Source organism: Carlito syrichta, unplaced genomic scaffold (assembly GCF_000164805.1).
Source record: "Carlito syrichta isolate Samal-C Ts95f unplaced genomic scaffold, Tarsius_syrichta-2.0.1 Scaffold308142, whole genome shotgun sequence".
NCBI classification, from domain to species: Eukaryota; Metazoa; Chordata; class Mammalia; order Primates; family Tarsiidae; genus Carlito; species Carlito syrichta.
In genome coordinates, this window is record NW_007252238.1 from 761453 (window position 1) to 780906 (window position 19454).

General features: G+C 43.7%; 1 protein-coding gene across 3 annotated transcripts in view; it reads left to right on the forward strand.

Moving 5' to 3' along the window:
* Positions 1–19454, forward strand: part of ARHGAP10 (Rho GTPase activating protein 10) — a 345093-nt gene that overhangs the window by 237838 nt on the left and 87801 nt on the right. For all 3 annotated transcript variants that reach the window (XM_008065053.2, XM_008065054.2, XM_008065055.2), the window contains exon 18: positions 1135–1294. In XM_008065053.2, coding sequence (XP_008063244.1) covers positions 1135–1294 — 160 coding nt within the window. The remainder of the gene's footprint in view (positions 1–1134; positions 1295–19454) is intronic.

Genomic DNA, 19454 nt, shown 5'->3' on the forward strand with positions numbered 1-19454 from the left:
CCCAGGTAGGTCTTGAACCCGCGGGCTCAGGCAATCCACTCACCTCAGCCTCCCAAAGCGTGGGATTACAGGCTGAGCCACCAAGCCCGACTGGGGATGAGATTTTTAAGTTGAGATCTGAATTAAGTGGCAGGACTGTTAAGAACAGTTGTCAGGTTGTTCACTGCACAATGGTACTAGGCTTAAAGCAGTGAGTGTGGATGCTCTCACAATGCTCTGCATGGTTGTGAAGCTAATTTTTTACAAAGGTGCCGTGCAGTCTGGTAGTCCTTGGAAGCAAGGGTGTGATGACCTGGGGAAAGAGGGGTGTTCTAAGAAGAGGGAACCAGTAAGTGAAGGCTTTTGGGGAAACAAGTTTGGCATCTACAGTCGTCCCTTTGTATCCATGGGCTCTATGTCCATGATTCAACTAGCCGCTGATGGAAAATCCAGTATTGCCAAGATGAAGAACCCACGGATATGGAGGGTGCCTTTTTCTTTCTCTTTTTTGAGTCGAAGTCTTACACTGTTGCCCAGACTGGAGTGCATGGCCCTCTCATGGCTACCACAGTCTCAACCTGCTGAGCTCAGGCAATCCTTCTGCCTCAACCTTCCCATTAGCTGGAACTACAGGTGCCTGCCACCACACCTGGCTGATTTTTTGATTTATTGTAGAGTCAAGGTCTCGCCAAGTTGCCCTGGCTGGTCTCGAACCCCCGAACTCAGGCATTCCTCTCACCTCGGCCTCTCAAGGTGCTGGGATTACAGGTGTGAGCCACCGCGCCTGGCTGCGCTGCCTTTTTCTATCTGTGGGTTCCCCCGCCGCGACCGCTGAACTTGAGCATCTGCAGATTTGGTATCTGCAGGGATCCTGGAACCAATCCCTTGAGGATGTGGAGGGCCAATGGCATATGGAATCATTAAGACAGCCATTGTGGTGGGAGTAGAGCATCAGAGAGAAGTGGAAGGGCAGCAGGGCCTTGGCACCCAAGGTCTTGCCAGCTCTGGTGATTTTAGAGACCGAAGTTGAGGACGATTGAGTCTCTTGACTCCTTGCTTCTTAGGAAGGGCAGAGTTGCAGAATGCTGTGCATCCCACACTTGGTGCTCCTCGGATTAAACAGAGACTCCTCCCTCTCCCCCTTGTCAATTTCAGTGTTTCAAATCACTCCAAGCAGAACCTGATGACCGTGACAAATTTGGGAGTGGTGTTTGGACCAACCCTGATGAGGCCACAGGAAGAGACTGTCGCTGCCATCATGGACCTGAAGTTCCAGAATATTGTCGTGGAAATCTTAATTGAAAACCATGAAAAGGTAAAATTCTTTCTGTTTTTTCTTAAGAGACTTCTTCTGTGTTTGGCTTGTCACCAGGTAATGCTTGTAGATTTTGTTTTATTATCCTCTTAGATTTCATTTCTCTCTCTCTTTTTTCAAAAATGGTTTTGTTATTGCAACGATGAGCTCGGTTCTGAGAGGTTCTCATTGAGCTTGTCTTTGCTGGAGTTCCATGAATCTGAGCCTTACCTGGTCATCTGTTATCTCACTGGTTGAATGAAGACACATTTTAATCCAGATGCAAGTGAATATTGACAAGGTAGTTGTGAACTGTTGAGGATTTTTTGTTGCTTTCATTCCTGTCTTTGCATTTCTTCTTCTTTTTTTTTTTGAGTTGGAGTGTCACTCCGTCGCCCAGGTTGGAGTGCAGTGGCACGCTCACGACCACCCCAGCATCAACCCACTGGGCTTAGGCGATCCTTCTGCTTCAGCCTTCCAAGTAGCTGGCACTATAGGCTCGCGCTACCATGTCTTGCTAATTTTTTTTTCATTTATTGTAGAGATGAGGCCTTGCCAAGTTCCTGAACTGGTCTCGAATCCACAGGCTCAGGCAATTCACTTGCCTTGGTCTTCCAAATTGCTGGGATTACAGGTTGAGCCACTGAGCCTGGTCAACTGTCTTTGGATTTCTTACTCAGATTATATGTGTCACAGCAATCTTGATCAAGTTAGTGATTGACAATGAGAGAGAGAGAGAGAAAATCTCAGATAAAGAGATAATTTTCAGTGGAAAAGTGGTGGCTCATGCCTGTAATCCCAGCACTTTGGGAGGCCAAGGTGAGAGGATTGCTTGAGGCCAGGAGTTTGGGACTAACCTAGGCAACATAGAGAGACCTCATCTCTGCAAAAAATAAAAAAATGAGCCAGCCGTGGTGGTGCACTTTGGAAGTCTCAGCTACTCAGGAGGCTGAGGCAAAAGGATCTCCTGAGCCCAGAAGGTTGAGGCTGCTGTGAGCCGTGATGTTGCCACTGGACTCCTGCCTGGACAAGAGTGAGACCTTGACTCAAAAAAAGAGAGAGAGAGAGAAAAAAAGGCAAATAAAATTGAAAGGAAGTAAGATGGGGCCAGAGGACCATGAGCTCATTTAGAGTGGGGCTGGGAGCCAGGCTCTGCTGAGACCCAGGGGCCAGGGCCAGCCTCTATTTGCTCTGCTTGGGAAGGTCTCCCTCCTTGCCTAGCGTCTTCCTGGTTGCACCCAGCTGTCATGAATGGCAAGTAAAGAAGGCGAAGCTGGGGAAGGGTAAAGCCCTTGAGGTCCAGGCAGTACTAAGGAAGGGGATGAACGGGAAGGGTCCACATTCCTGTCTAAGGGGCTGGTGGATAAGATTGAGCTTGGCTTGAATTAGGAGTGTGACTTTGGAGTGTGACTTTTGCTGGTTGAGTCTGACCCTTGGCAGCTTGTGTTTGGACCCTGAATCTGAAGGGGCTGGTGTCTATTCAAACAGTTTAGCAGGCCTTCATTTACAAGTAGGTATGAGACAGTTTGTGGAGGTAAAAGAAGAAATGGTTTCATATCGGAGGTGATCTGAAACTGCTTTAATGTACTCTTTCTTCTCACCATACATGCAACATGCTAAACACTAGAAATAAGTACTGTTCGCTGTTGCCATTTGCGATCTCTTTCCCCAGCTACTGTTCTTTCCTCCTCAATTTCTGGAACTTGGTGGTTCTGGTAACATTTGAGAGGTTTTTATTCATAATAGTTAAAACAAGACCTGAGTATGACTTTTGCTGATGTTAGGTCTAACCCATGGCAGTTTGAGTTTGGAGTCAGAATTTGAAGGAGCTGGTATACTATTCAAACAGCTTAGCTGGCCTTTGTGTACAAGTAGGGATGGAGATGGTTGGTGGGGGACATAAGGAAGAAAAAGTTTCAGGTTGTTTCTGGAGTGCTGCGTTCCAAAAGCCTACCTTCCAACAGACTACCTTGTCTGCCTACTGTTCTCAATATAAAGCTTCCACCTATTAAAAAAATATGAACATGCTGACTTAGTGTTAAAAAGGATATCTTTGCTATTAATAAGGACATAAATATAGTTAAATATATATATATATATATATATATATATATATATATATATATATAAAGACAGGATTTTGCTATACTGTATAGGCTGGTCTTATACTCTTGGGCTCAAGTGATCTTCCCACCTTGGCCTCCCAAAGTGCTGGGATTACAGGTGTGAGCCACTGTACCCAGCCAATTTTTACAAAACATTTATTCTTTTTCTTTTTTTTGAGTTGGAGTCTCCCTCCATCGCTTAGGCTGGAGTACAGTGGCATGCTCACGGCCACACCAGTGTCGACCTGCCGGGCTCCCACGATCCTTCTGCCTCAGCCTTCCAAGTAGTTGGAACTACAGGTGCACACTACCACACCCGGCTAATTTTTTGATTTATTGTAGAGAGGAGGTCTCACCATGTTGCCTAGATTGGTCGCAAACCCATGGGCTCAGGCAGTCCTCTCACCTCGGCCTCCCAAAGTGTTGGGATTACAGGCTTGAGCCACTGCACCCAGCCAAAACATTTATTCCTTAGGGCAGTGCTTCTTAATATTTTTGAGATCACAAACCTCTAAGAAGCTGGCAAAAATTATTAACCTTGTCCTTAGATAAGCGCACATGACTTCTGTTCTCTCCCTAATTATGCTAACAATTTCAGTGGGTTCACAAGCATGTCTGAATCTTTAGACTCTAGGTTAAGAATCTCTGGTTTAAAATTAGTAACTCTTAAGTGACTGTCTTTTTGTTTTTTGCTCTGTAATCAAAGAAAAACATGATTTTCAAAAATACTGATGGTTGTGGTGGCTCACGCCTATAATCTCAGCACTTAGGAAGACTGAGGCCAGAGAACTGCTTGAGCCCAGGAATTCAAGAGTAGCCTAAGTAACATAATGAGGCCTTGTTCTACATTAAAAACAAACAAATAAACATAAAATGGCCAGGTATTGTGGTTGCGCACCTGTAGTCCCAGCTGCTTGGGAGGCTGAGGCAGAAGGATCACATGAGCGCAGGAGATTGAGACTGTGGTGATCCATGATGGTGCCATTGCACTGCAGCCTGGGCAGCAGAGTGATACTCAAACTCAAACACACACACACACACACACACACACACACTTTAGAGACTCTCAAGAACTTCTAGATTTTTTTCTTCTTTCTGACATTTGTAGGTTAGCACCTAATGTTTCTCACTTCTGTCTCTAAGATAGGGAGCTTAAAAACTTAAGATGCTTGGTAACTCATTTGTTTATCAGAAGGAGTTTTAAAAATCGAGATAGCATTATATGTCAAGTATGCAGTAGATGCTGGATGTGCAGATAACCATTACAGCCTCTGATGGCGAACAGGTCCCAATATGGGCCCGGAGACTGTGTTGGGGCCTGGATTCTATAACACTTGTCCCGGTCTAACCTGCTATGTAACCTGTTTTCTTAATTGGTGTCTGTTTCTCCCTGCTAGATCACTGAGCAGAGATCTCTTTGTCCACTTGATGCCTGGTACATACTAGGTGTTCAGTTAATATTTATTGAATGAATTTCTGTATTCAATCCATTCTGAGGAGGTTGGAGGAAGGAGACGGGAAATAGAGGCACAGTCCCTCAGGACAGAGCCTTGCAAGAGCGTCTCTTGGGTCCATGTTGAACGTGCTGTTTTCTAGAGCAGTTCTGGCTTGTGCTAATGTTGGTTCTCATGGAAAAGTTATGCTTGTTGGGGGTTTTCTTTGCCAGTATGGTAAAAGCAGCTTGGTTATAAGAAGGTTCTTTTAGGGGGCCGTTGGGAGCTTTTGTGTAGTCAGTGGTGGTGGATTTATGCCTCCTCTTTTATGGTCCTATCAAACTCATTAAACCTCATTCTGACAGATCATGATGAGATGGCTATTATTCATTTTTAGAAAGAGAAATAGACTACAAGCTTTGAAACAAGGTTATTGTAACTCAGCTATCATTGATTCAACCCTAATTAGGGAACTTTTATGCCACGTTTTGTGAAAATACTTGCCAGTAGGTGAAGGATCTCCATTCCATGCCGTGGCTGCCTGTTTTCTTCCCTGGTTTGAAGGTGGACCGCTAAGTACATGATTTTGCTGCTGGGAAGTATAGTGTGGCTTTCACCGTGTTAACAAATCTTCCAGGAGTTTCCAGGCAGCATTGGTGAGACAGTTATTATGGTTCCAACAAACGAAAGCAGCCTTGCTTTCAGAGATCGAGCTTTCTAGAGCTGAGAAGAGGCTCTCAGTTTCCCGTCTCATTCTTTCTGTGGCTTGACAGTGCTGCGACTGCACAACTGATGTTCATTCGAGTGCTGTGACTTTCTGCTGAGAAGGGAGAAGGCGGACATGGAGTTGCAGATTCCTCTCTCCATGATGGGTTTGGGTTTGGAAGCAGAGGGTTGTGTGGCGAACTTGGGGGTGAGGGACTGTCAATTTGGGTTAGTGAACAGTCCTGAGAACTTCATTTCCTCCTGTTCTCTCCAACTTCATCCAAACTCTTTGTTCCTGCTCAGCTGGACTTCTCTTCAGAGTCCAGGCTCTACCAGGAGGAAGAAGATTTCTGTTGACAAGGGCGGTTGTGCAGAAGCACTTCTCATGGACCTGTGTGTTAGCCACTGGGTTCCCTGACAGCTGACCTACATGCACCCCACCCCCCAGGATCTTACGTTTGACTTTGAAGTGGGGAGGAAAGGATCTAGTCCTTCTTAGCAAATGTTTGAGGACAAGAAGAAAAAAAGGGAGTAAGGATAGGAAAAGTTGGAAAGAATAGTCAGTGAGAAAGGAAAAATGACAGTAAGGGATGGGGCAATGAGGAGGGGAGAGGGAAGGAAGATGCCTGTTAGTGTCGCTGAAAGGGAATATACCAGAGGGAAAATGACAAGAGAATAAGTCATCTTCTCCTCTTCCTGAGTCACGTGTGTGTGTGTGTGTGTGTGTGTGTGTGTGTGTGTGTGAGACTCTGTTGCCCAGACTAGAGTGCAGTGATACAATCATAGCTCACCACAACCGTGACCTTTCTGTTTGTAGCCATGAGGTCTCGGTATAATTGCCTAGGCTGATCTTGAACTCCTGGGTTCAGGCAATTCTCTCACCTTGGCCTCCCACAGTGCTGGGATTACAGGTGTGAGCCACCACACTTGGCCCTAAGTTACTTATTTTTCCTCACTAGGAATATCAAAAATGTTGACTTTAGGATTCTAAAGCCACTAAAGTGAAGGGGAAACTTCAACATATAATGAAAGCAAGATTGATCTAGATGAGTGTTGGAGTTAGAAAAAGACCCCTGATTAATCTGCTTTGGAGATCACAATTTCTCTTAGCCTCTTTGCTATTTTTACAAAATCCATATGCACTTTTATAGAAAACTTCATATAATGCATTATATGATACATTAAGATGTTGTCTTAAAAGAAGTGTTCATGGGCCGAAAATATTATCAAAGTCTGTCTTCCCTTGTGAAACAGAAAATTGTATTTCCCAGGTGGAAAAGGGTGCTGTGAACTTCCTAAGGGTTTTCAAATTGGGGTAGTGCCTTAGCATTTGTGAGTTCTGCATAAGTTCTGTTCTTAACAAAGTATACTTGTTATGCATTAATTCTATGAGTTTGTTTTTTCTGAATGCCTGCTGTGAGTCATTCTTGGTGTGAGATTTGGGGGAAGTAAAGACAGTGAGTCCAGTAGGGGAAAGAAGGAATGGCCAAAAGTAGCTATAGGATATGGCAGAGAACAAGTGCTCTCAGAGAGAGAGAGAAAGAGACAGACAGAGACAGAGAGAAAGAAGAGAGAAAAGGGGGAAGAAGAGAGGAGGGGGAGGGAGGCAGAGAAAGAAAAAGCAGCTGAAACTTTAGAGGAGAGTTTATATCCAACTGGGGGGAATCTGGAAAGTTTCCCGAGTAGGTGGTTTGAATCCGTTTTAGAATACAGCTTTGAACAGGTGGAGATGTTTTAAGAGGACATTTCAGGTATGGGAGATCATGTAATCAGAGAAACACGGAGAGGAGGTTTGTGTTCTGGGAACAAAGCTCTTGTTGGAACATGGGCGAATGGCATGAGATGGCATTGGAAAGAGATTCGGGCCAGGTGTGGGAGGTTGAGGATGCTGCTTTGGGACTTTTGCATTTAATTTTATAGGTACCAGGACTGCTCATGGTTTTCAATTAAACTGCTTCAGAAAATTTAATCTGATAGCAAGATTTGCAGTAGAAAGTGGTGCAATAAAAAAGACCAGCCATGGTGGCTCACTCCTATCATCCTAGCACTTTGGGAGGCTGGGTGAGTGGATTGCTTGAGCCCAGCAGTTTGAGACCAGCATGGGCAACGTAGCGAGACCTCATCTCTACAAAAAAAAGAAAAAGAAATTAGCCTGACATGGTGGTGTACACCTGTAGCTCCAGCTACTTTGAAGGCTGAGGTGGGAGATTGCCTGGACCCAGCAGGTGGAGGCTGCAGTGAGCCGTAAGCATGCCACAGCACTCCAACCTAGGCAGGGAGGGAAAAAAAAGACCATGAGAGAGGTCACGTGGTGTAGAATAAGGGCCCGGTAATGAGAATGGCATCATTTGCAAGATGGAATAGGCAAAACCTGGGGACTGGATTTGTAGGCGATCTCAGAGACAAGAATTACAGGGCTTCAGTCCTGAAAGAACATTGGCGTTATAAATAAAAGGAAGGAAAAAAATGAGTTGGGTATCAGTAAGGTGAGTTCAGTTGGTAACATGGTGAATTTTAGTTGTCTGCCTGCTCGGAAAGATAAACTCAGTGGACAGTTGGAGATGTGACGCTCCTGTGAGAGAACTTAGGGATAGAAAGTACCATACAAGGTATAAAGGCATAAGAATGTATTTATTGGATGCTCATGGTGTTACATGCTTTTGGTCAACTATTTAAGGTATTTGCTTTACAGAATCCTAGTGTGTGTGTGTATCGATACACTTGAAATATATATTAAAAATATAAAATTCCTGCCAGACTCAGTGGCTCAGCCTGTAATCCCGCGCTTTGGGAGGTTGAGGTGAGTGGATTGCTTGAGCCCATGGGTTTGAGACCCACCTGGGCAACTTGGTGAGACCTCATCTCTACAGTACATCAAAAAACTAGCCAGGTGTGGTAGTGCGTGCTTGTAGTTCCAGCTACTTGGAAGGCTGAGGCAGAAAGATCGCCGGAGCCCAGCAGGTCGAGGCTGTGGTGGCTGGGAGCAGCCTCTGCACTCCAGTCTGGGCGACAGAGTGAGACTGACTCAAAAAAGGGAAAATAAAATAAAATAAAATAAATATATATATATATAAAATTCCTATGGCATATGTAATAGTATCTCCATACAGCTTCAAAATTACTTTTTTTTTAAAGGTGGAAGGGGTGTCACTTTGTTGCCCAGGCTGGAGTGCAGTGGCACAATCATAGCTCCCAGCAGCTTTGACCCAGGGGTCAGGTGATTCTTCTGCCTCAGCCTCCCGAGTAGCTGGGACTTCGGTGGTGTGCCACCACACCCTGCTCATATTTTGATTTTTTTTGTAGAGATGGAAGTCTTGCTATCTTGCCCATTCTGGTCTTGAACTCGTGGGCTCAAATGATTCTCCCACCTCGGCCTCCCAAAGTGCTGGGGTTGCACGTGTGAGCTGCTGCACCCAGCCGGCATACAACTATTAAGTGACAACACTTGGATTTGAACCGATTGTCCAACCTCAAAGCCTTTGCTTTTCATCACTAGCAGAAGATAACAGTAGCCTTGAAAAACACTAAGATTTTACTGTTAGTGACAAGAGGAGCCAGAAGAAGCCCAGTGTCAGGGCCAGGTCAGCACTAGTGTCAGGGTTGTCTAGGGACATGTGGTCAAGGATGCCAGATGCTGCCCATGAGATGGGTGTGCTTGAGGACTGGCAGGTGGTATGAGCTTCTTCAAGAGTGGCCTTTCTGTTGAGAACCAGAGCTGAAGTCAACTTGCAAGGGGATAGATGAGTGACTGTTCAGGAATGAGTGTTGATTTACTTTGCGTTTTGCTCATATGACAGAAGAATAAAGCAGGAGGAAAAACCAGAGTAAACATGAAAGGGAAGGGTGGAACCAGAGCCATTCTGGCCTTTTACATCATGTTCCATTGACCTGTTGGCTCATATCTGGGTGGGGGAGCTCTTTAAGGGAACTTAGTGAAGCAGGTAACAAACCCTCTCAGGGATCATAGGGTCTGTGCAGACGGAGCCCATTTGATGTCGTAAGAAATACTATGTTTATAACGTGAGTCCCACTTAATTTCCCCCTTCTTCCCAAGGACCTTGAAGGTTCTGAAGAGCCTTGAGAAGCAGCAAAGAACACATTAATATCAGGGTAATTTTCTTGTAATATCTGTCTTACTTTATGTTAATACTGAAAAAAATGGCATTTCATGAAGTTAGGAATATAATGGCACTCTCAACCAGATCACTTCATATCATAATATAATTATGATCCAGATTATATTTATCTTGTTGAGGGCTTTCATTGGGTTTGCAGTGTGATATGTAGAACATGGTGCTCTGGGTTGACCTCTGCTCTGTGTGATGTTTCACTGTGCTCTGACATTTCGTTGGTTCCCTGGTGGTCAGGAAATCCTGAGTCTTTTTTCTAGCATTAGACTTTATGGGTTACAGTTTCTGTGGACAACAGGGAGCCAGGGAACAATTGCATTTCATTTACATAAAACTTTTTCTTGATGAAGATTCTTATAACTTCGTCCAAATAAGCATGTTAGCCTTTGAAACAGGGGTTCTGGTAGTCTGTGTCACATTTTTCTCGTGTGAAGATGGAGATTATTTGTTATGATCATGCTTTGTTGGAAAGACTGGCGCCCATGTCCTCCTGCTTTGGGATGCTGAGGTGGGAGAATCATTCCTGCCCACGTTCAGAGGTTCCTTCAGGAAACTTTGATTGGTCCCTGTTTGCAACATGTGCTGCAAAGCCCTTGAGTAGACAGTCACAGAGGAACCCGGAGAGAGTAAAGGCAAGGAAGATGTGTATGTTTCCCATCAGGTGTCTGTCTTAATGTGGATTGTGCTGCTCTGACAGAATACCTGAGACTGGATATCTTATTAATTTTTTGTTGTTGTTGTTTTTTGAGTTGGGATCTCACTCTGCCACCCAGGCTGGAGTGCAGTGGCACAATCATGGCTCACTGCAGCCGCAATTTCTTGGGCTCAGGTGATCCTTCTGCCTTAGCTTTCCAAGTAGCTGGGACTACAGGCATGCACCACGACGCTCAGCTAATTTTTAATTTTTTGTAGTGATGAGGTCTTGCTATGTTGCCCAGTCTGGTCTCCAACTCCTAGCCTCAAATAACCCTCCCACCTCAGCCTCCCAAAGTGCTGGGATTATAGATGTGAGCCACCATGCCTGGCCAAGAGACTGGCTAATTTATCAGGAACAGAGATTTATTTCTTGTAGTTCTGAGGGCTGGAAAGTCCAAAGTTGAGGGGCCACATCTGGTAAGGGCCTTCATGCCGCATCACCCAAGGGCAGAAGGTGGGAAGGCATGAGAGCACATGCACAAGTGAGGGCCAGGCGTGTTTGCTTTTTCTTAAACTTGTATTCTAGAGTTGTGGGGTACAGGTGAGATTTGGGCTTCTGGAGAGCCCTCTCCCCCTGGTAGTGGACATGGTACCCAGTGGGTGGTTGTGTGTCCTTATCCCTCCCTCCACCTTGAGCAGTGACCACCTTTTGTTCTTCCCACCTTTGTGCTCATATCCCCATTGTTTAGCCCGATTATGAGTTAGAACATGCAGTATTCAGTCTTTTGTTTCTGTAGTTCACTTAGAATGATGGTCTCCAGTTGCATCCATGTTGCTGCAAAAGACATGATTTTGTTCTGCTTTCTGGCTGCCAAACATGCTTTTATAAGGAACCATTCTCTCGATAATGAACTCACTCCCCAGATAACAGCATGAACCCAGTCATAAGGGAAGAACCATCATGACCTCGGCACCTCTTAAAGGTCACATCTCTCAATGCTGTTGCATTGGGGATTAAGTTTTTAAAACATGAACTTTGGGAACACATTCAAGTCATAGTAGTGTGTCTAGTGTAATCACCAGAATACTGAATAACATGCACACATGGCAGAGCATCAGACTGCATTCTATTATTATTGTTGACCTTGCACCCAACTTTCTGGCCTGTATCTGCTAGTCTGTGCTGAAACTACAGAACATACTCCTGCTCCCAGGTTTGCTGGTGGAATGGACAGATCTCCATTCAGACCCAACTTCTTCTTGTCATAGCAATTGCTGTGTGAGGACTGTTTTTGATAAGAAGCACCCTCTACTCCATTTCTATTGCTGCAAAAATGTTATATACCCTAGCCTTCTTCTGCTGATTTGTCTCTGTCCTCCTTTAATGGAAAAAGAGACCAAGTGAGTAGTATGCAGGCCATCTTCCATCAAGTGCAAGAAATCTTCCAGTCTTAGAGCATGTTTGTTGTTTAATGGGAAAAAAAATCTCTTAAAAAAATCCAACCTCAAATGCTTCTCGATTTAGCTTTGCTGGCACGGGTTGCTAGGCAGCACCAGTTTTCATGTGAGAGAAAAATAAATGTCTGAAACAACAACAACAACAACAATAAAGCTCCAAAGTTTCCAGAAGCTTTGTGTCTGCTTGAGGAGTGACTGTGCTGTGTAGAAGTCAAAACCCTGCGGCAAGAATAGTTGACATATTTTCAGGGAGTTTCACCCCCAAGTTTTCACAAATGTTGGCTTCTTTGGCATTGCCAGGAAAACTTTACTGTTATGTGTTTTTTTTCTCAGCAGGGCCTTGCGTTTTCTGGAGTGTTTAAAAAGAGACTTTAAAAGCACAGGAAACTTTGTCATCCTTTCTCCCTCCTTTAAGGAGGGAAGGAGAATAATAATTGCATTGTCTTCTCTATTCTGCTGTTTTCCTGTAGTTACGGGCCTAGGAAGCCTCTACTTTGTGCTGTCATGTGGCTCTGTGGAAGCAGATTGTTTTTTCTCATGGAACCAGAGTGGTTTGATGAGAGAAAATTGGGGAGACAAGAGTCTTTCTGCAGCACTTCAGTGCTCAGTATAGACACAGCCCTGGGGAAGTTTCCAGAAAATGGAAGAACTGCAATATAGAGTGTGAAGAGATTTCGTCTTTGTTATCTAAGAAAGCATGCTCAGGATGAGTGAGCAGAACTTGCCAGGAGGTGAGTTTTGATTCAATAGGAGGTTCATAATATTTATAATAATGAGAATGTGTTCACACTGAGACTGAGGAGCTGGAGAAAGCCAGCAGGCCTTGGAGGTCCTCCACTCTGACATCTTCGACCAAAGAGTCTGGAGATGCAGAGCTGCAAAGACACCTCCTTGGAGCCCAGCTCAGTGCTTAGAACTTGGCATTCAGTCAGGCTTTGCAGAATCAAAACTGATCATGGAGAACATGATCCATTTCTTCATAGCATTTGCAGGTTGTTTACATTCCCAGCAACATCAAGAGTACTTGGAAGGGAAGATAGGAAGCAAAGAATGAGAGGTTGGGTGTGCTGGCCTGTGTGTAGGTGGATTGGAGAGAAGACACTGTCACATGCCTTTCCTTTAGAGGAGAGTTCAGTGTAGAGCGTATTTGGGCTCAGTGTTTTGCCTGGACCTTGTGCTCACTATTTCTTTCTTTGTAAAATAAAGTCTTCAGAGCTGTCGCTTTCATGTCTCCCAAGATACAATTGGGAAGCATAGTAATTATAACAGCTCACACTGATAGATGATGATTATGTGCCAGGAACTAGGCTCAGCTCCTTCTATGATGTTTTATTGAAACACTTTATAGACAGCATATCCTCACATAGCAAAGTGGGCTCTAAAGTCAGATTCCTTGGGTTGGAATCTCAGCTTCACCAGGTTGTGTGACTTTTGAGTGATTCCGGCGACCTGTTGAACCTCATAATCAGTTTCCTCATCTGTGAAATGAAAAAAATGGGAACACCTGCTGGTTGGAATGGTTGCAAGGATGAAGTGAGCTAATCTGTGTATCTTGCTGCTATTTACAGGTGAGAAAAATGAAGCTCATGGAGGGTCATGAACTTGCTCAAGGCCATAGAACTGGAAGGCAGTCGAGCTGGAATTTGAACCCAGTCTGTCTGTCTCCACTGATACACTGATGAAGTGTATAGGAATATACACAGTTTATGTGGGAGGACCCCCCCAAAACCCCAAATTATCTTTTGAATGGTGGGCCCCTTGTAGTACAGGCTTCCCCTGCTTAGGTAAGTGTTCTAGGAACCTGTTGGCTTCAGTGTACCAGCCAGCATTTTTGTGAGAGGCTGCATTCAGCTTCAGTGAATTTTTTTTGGAGCTTCTTGCAGTGCGTTTGCCCATTTATGATGGGTGTTTTGAGCGTATCGCGCGACTGTGCTGAGTGTTCAGCAGTTTTTGACAAAAACAGTATGACCCCCTCCTGGTGCCCCACCCTCCCTATTCATCTGATCTTTCCCCAAACACCGTTTTTTGTTGTTTGTTTCTTTGACTGACAAAATCCTCAAAGGGAAAAGAAAACATTTTGCCAACGTGGAAGAGGTGAAACAAAAAACAGCAGGAAAGCTAAAAGGCATCAATATTGACAGATTCAAAAACTGTTTTGAGCAGTGTTTTAAGCATCGTGATAGGTGTATTGCATCAAATGGAGAGTAGTTTGAAGGTGACTGAGGTTTAAATGTGTAAGAATCAATACAAAACTTTTTATAAATAAATTACAGGGTTTGGGGAGCTTTCCCCAGACCCCAAATGCTAAACGACTGTAATAATTTGTTTGTATTTTGAGAAAGCCAAGGGGTTAACTGATTTTCACATCTAGTGGGTGACAGCAGGAAGACAAACCCTTCTCAGTGGCTGCCTTCGTTGCTTCAGTGTGCTATCTCAGAAATCTAATATTATACCGAATAATGTAAATGGGAAGAGATAAATTTGAAGAATCACTTCTGGTAATATGTTAAGAAATACTTTTTCTAAACTGTAAGCAAGAGTATTGTGATAGCTACATGCTTTGAGCAAAAACTTTAAAATTAAGGTTAATAAAAGTTTCTATTAATATGGTATATATTCTTGATCCCCCAAGTCTAAGATATGTAGAATCATCAGGCAGCATCAGGCCTCTCAGCTTCACCTTCGTTAAAGGCTTTAGCCATACTGTGGTTACCACTCTCCTCCTCTCGTCTTCATTACCATCAATATGACTAATACATAATACGAGTATGCCTATCATTAAATAGATGCTCCCATTCTGTTAAATGCTTGATGTCATGACTTAGCATCCTGCCCAGCAACTCTGTGAGGTTGACATTATTTCCATCCTCACTTTGTGAATGAGAAAACTGAGGTGAGGTTAAGAATTTGCCTGCGGTCAGTTGGTAAGTGGGAATTTAGACCCAGACCTGTCTGGCTTCACAGGTAGAATTCTTGGGCCCTAAATGCTACTGCTGCTCCTTCCATTCTAAAGGGATTTAAGTGGAAGGCTTTTGTCCTCATTGTCACTGTCACTAATAGGCTGCACTGATCCTCAGACATAGCAGATATGGAATCATTGTAGATTGGATAAATCACTGAGAAAGAATATTTTGATGTCTCAAATATATTTTCAAACATGTCAAATTATACCAAATAGTGTAAGTGGGAGAAGATAAACATGAAGTATCACTTTGGTAATATGTAAAGAAATAATTTTTCTAAGTTGTAAGCAAGAGTATTGACATTTTTGCTTTTAGCAAAAAGTTTAAGAACGATAAAAGTTTATGTATTAATGTGGTATGTATACTTCTGAAGCTTCTAAAATAAAAACATAACCATTTGCATGAGACTAGGATACTCGTAGACAAAGGTTTGTTTGTTTGTTTTCTGGAAACATTTCCTGCTACTTCTAGATAGGCAGGACTGGGAGAAAGGTATTTTTCTAGACTCTGAACTCATACCTGCTCACCCTTTTTAACCTCTCTCTGGGTCCCTCCTTAATCTGTAGTGCCGCTTGGTCATTTGGTACAAATATTTCAGCCCGGCACTCCTGAGAACTGCTCGATGTGGAGATGGACCCCTCTAGCCATGTTGGTTAAGACTTGGTGTCTGTCTTCTCTCAATCTACTGATGACATGCAGGCTGAACACATGAAGAGTCAAACTGGAATCTAGGCCAAGTCAGAGTTTCTCTACTAGAACTTTGGAATCAAGATGTGAAGAAACAGAGCCAGTTCCTGTGAGATTGCCCCTGGCCTATGGAGCCGAAGACACCCCGATGGTAGGCCAGGCGTAGGAAGAAGGCAGTGACTGGGGGAGGACCCGACAGCCCTTCAGAAGAGAGAAGTCCAGGCTAGAGATAGAGACTTGCCACCTTGACTCTTGATGATTTCATGACACTAACTCAAGGCGGTCTTGAGTTCCAGCTCTTTCTACTTCCTGCTGATTCCTTTTAATAAATCCCCTTTTACTTACATCCGCTTGGCAACGTTTTGGTTGCAACCAAATCCTCTTTCGGGCAGTGTGAGAAAAGGCAGTGTCAGGTGCCTGCAGATCAATCAATTAATTTACAGAAATAGAGTTTACTCAGTGACTTTGATTTCACTCAGTTTAGTTTATGTTTCATTTACTTCACGTGTCTCCTGTGTGTCCTTGCAGTTGGCTGCTACTTAGGGCAGTCCTTCGGAAAACAGATGAAGTGTATGTATCTGGCCAGCATAGTTTTAGGTGGAAACTGGGCCTTTGAAGGCACCCAAACCTGAACCTATTACTCAACTCCCACAATTTTACCACTAGGACTTCTTTAACTCTCTTCTTCAGTTTTCTCTTCTCAGCCCGAGGTATAAACCAGAAGTAACTTTTCTCCCATCTTGCACATTTCTTTGACTAGATCATTGTTTTCAAAGATCTTGGTCTTTGTTCTGATATACCCTGCGTTCTTCCCTGTCTTCCGGCTGGTTGGGCTCTGATGTGCCCCTCATTTGGTCAGTTAGTTTTTGAAAGCCCACTCCTCTATCGAACAGCCTTTCCTTTCCTCTACTGAGCTTTATTACACTGAGACCCACTTAAAAAATTTAATGAGAGCTTTGGGTTCTGTTTCCAGAAAGTTGGGTATTATATATATACATGAAAAAAATGTATATATAATTTCAGAAATTTGGGGGATCTCCCAAGTTGGGAACCTAGAACCATGGAGAAACCAAGAACTGCATGAGAAGCTGTGGTTTGAAACATTTCTTCAGTCTAAGGCTTTCCTGTCTTTTGCTGTTGACTGACATTCCACACTTCTGTGAGGGAACTGACAGGGCTGGAGGTAAGGATGGCACTCATCTCACACTTAGTCATTAGTCCATCAGTGATGCTATATTGTTCCTGTTTCCTCCCTGGGCCCAGCCACCAAGAAACCTTATAATCGACTGGGCTCGGTGGCTCAGCCTGTAGTCCCAGCACTTTGGGAGGGCAAGACAAGTGGATTGCCTGAGCCTGTGAGTTTGAGATCCGCCTGGGCAACTTGGTGATAAGTAAAAAATTAGCCAGTGGTAGTGTGCACCTGTAGTTCCAGCTACTTGGAAGATTGAGGTGGAAAGATTGCTGGAGCCCAGCAGGTTGAGGCTGCGGTAACCAGGAGCATGCCACTGCACTCCAACTTGGGTGACAGAGTGAGACTCCAACTCAAAACAACAAAAAAAGAAACCTTATAATCTCCCAGTTGGGCCATGGAAAGGTATGAGTCCATACTAAAAATCATTCTGCTTAAATAATGAAGGCTGCCCACTTTCTATGATATTGAGATACTCTGATATCCAACCTTTTGCTTGAATGAGTAATAATAAGGAAATTGATTGGAGGGCAGTTGAAAGAAGGCATCTCTGTCCTTGAAGTTAGATCTTCACAGTGTACCCTCCTCATGTTATTTGAATTCTTCTGAATTCCCCCAAATCAAAAGCATTCTGAAGCTCCACTCCTGCATTGAGTTAGTGACGACCAATAGTTCACCATATGCACACATCTTAGTTCCTGCATATTTGGAATGGGAAACATTAACATCTGACTAACTCAACTTTTGACTAATGAATTTTGCCTCCCCAAGGGGGAAAAAATGGCTGACCTCAGGGCTAACAGTCTTAGTCCAAGCACACTGAGACATAACAGTTCTGGTTCGGACAGACTTCCACCAATCCTCCAGTTTCCCCAATAACTAAAAGTCAGAGTGGGCAGCATGGCTGCTTGATGAAATAGGCCTCTACAAATGCTCCTCCAAATAGAAGTCTTCCCATTGGGTCTTGTGTCTGCTTCTCTGGGTATGTCAGAGGTCCTCAAGACCACTCCCATGTTTGGAAATTTACTGGAAGGACTCGTGAGACTCACATATAGCAGCACTCATAGCTAGATTTATTTCAGCCCTGTAGAAAGGCTACACAGCTGGATCATAAGAGAAGAAGACAGGTGGGATGTGCTGGGATTCACATGCAGGCTGCCTCAGGCTGCCATCTCCCAGGAGGCGGTCACACAGAGCTGACTTTTCCTTCAGCAATGAAATGTATGTGATGTTTCTGTCCTGGGAAACCCATTAGAGACTAATTGCCCGAGGCTTTTTGGGAGATAGTCACACGGGCATCCTTTGCCTAGTGTTTAACCAAAATTCCAGATTCCCAGAAGGCAGGGGGGTGTTCAGCATAACACCTGCACATGCACATTTTTGTACAAAGTTGGGGCACATCGGAGGCATCTTAACCTTTTAGGGAATGTTTCATATCCGTTTAAAGAACTGTTGACCAGCCAAATTTTTCGATGCCAACCAAGGTCCGACCTTGCAGACAGGCCTTTCTAAGGATAGCTGTCTCAGGTCTGCCGTGTTGGCTCTTTTCCACATACAGGGTATCTTTAAACTGCTTCAGTGAGGATCTTGAGGGGGGAGTGGATGAGGTTCTGTTTCTTCTGCAAGGAAGCTCTCTGTCATCGAGATTCCTAGTCTTTTTTTCTTGGGCTGTGGCAGTAGCTTCCGTTCTGTGGTTAAAGGGCATCTTGTTAATCATGCACGTTGAAATAGTGCGTGATTAACTTTACTGAGGAGCCTGGGAATCTAGAAGAATGTGGTCAGCATGGGTTACGGAAATTACAAGCCACGCAGCCTTTTGTCACTGGATGAATTTGGCATGGGATGAAAAGTCCCTCAAAAACACTCCTTGTTGTAACTTTCCAGTTGGTTGATTCCTCCTTGAGAGTGACCCTGGAGAGCCAGTCATTATGTGAGCTTTCTTTCTCCTTCCCCCCCTGAAGCCCTATTGAGTGCTGTCTTTGGGTTCCCACGTGTTCTAGAAAAGCATGGTGCTCCCTTGTCTGTCCTGCCTTCTCTTCTGCCTCTGGTTAAACTCCCCCTTTCTCCTCAATCTGGGCTTAGTAGTGTCTGGGGTACACTCACCACCCCCTCCTTCCTAGATCTGCTCCCTCCTCTATTTATCTTCTGGATTTTTCTCTTTTAAAAAAATCCTTTTTTTATAAAAAGGCTTAAAATATGATATTTAGCCTTCTGTCGGTATTAAGGTTGCCATTCTATGTTAGTGCTGTCTTCTTCCTCCCACAAGCCATCAGAAAGTTATTTTTTCTCATGCAGATATTTTTAGAAATATCATCTCTTTTTTTTGATATCCTACCTAGTCATACTGAGAGTATCTGCTAATCCATCGTGATTTGTGGGAAGAGTTTGGCTTTTATTTTTTTGTGTGTCACAGGTACTCTCTTGGCCAGATTGCAATACATTCTTTTGATGATTACACAGTATCGTATTGTTTCTTGTTACGATAGAGATATGACTAGAAGTAGAGTCAAGCCTAATCACTCAAAACCTCCTAAAAATATGCACTTACCATGGAATTTGCTTCAAAATAATCTTAAAGGTGGGAGTTAGACAAATTAAGATTAGTCATGCATTAGTAATTATGTAGCTAGGTGATGTGTACATAGGAGTTCATATTATTCTCTTTACTTGTATACATATCTGAAATTATTCATGATAACAATTAAATTATCTGATACTTGCAGTTAGCATCCTTTCTTTTATGTTGTTATTCATTTATTTAACCAACATTTAGTAAACTGCTCCTACATGTATTATACTACACGGATAGGCACAATATATATATATATATATATTTATTTATTTATTTTTTGAGTCGGAGTCTCACTCAGTCGCC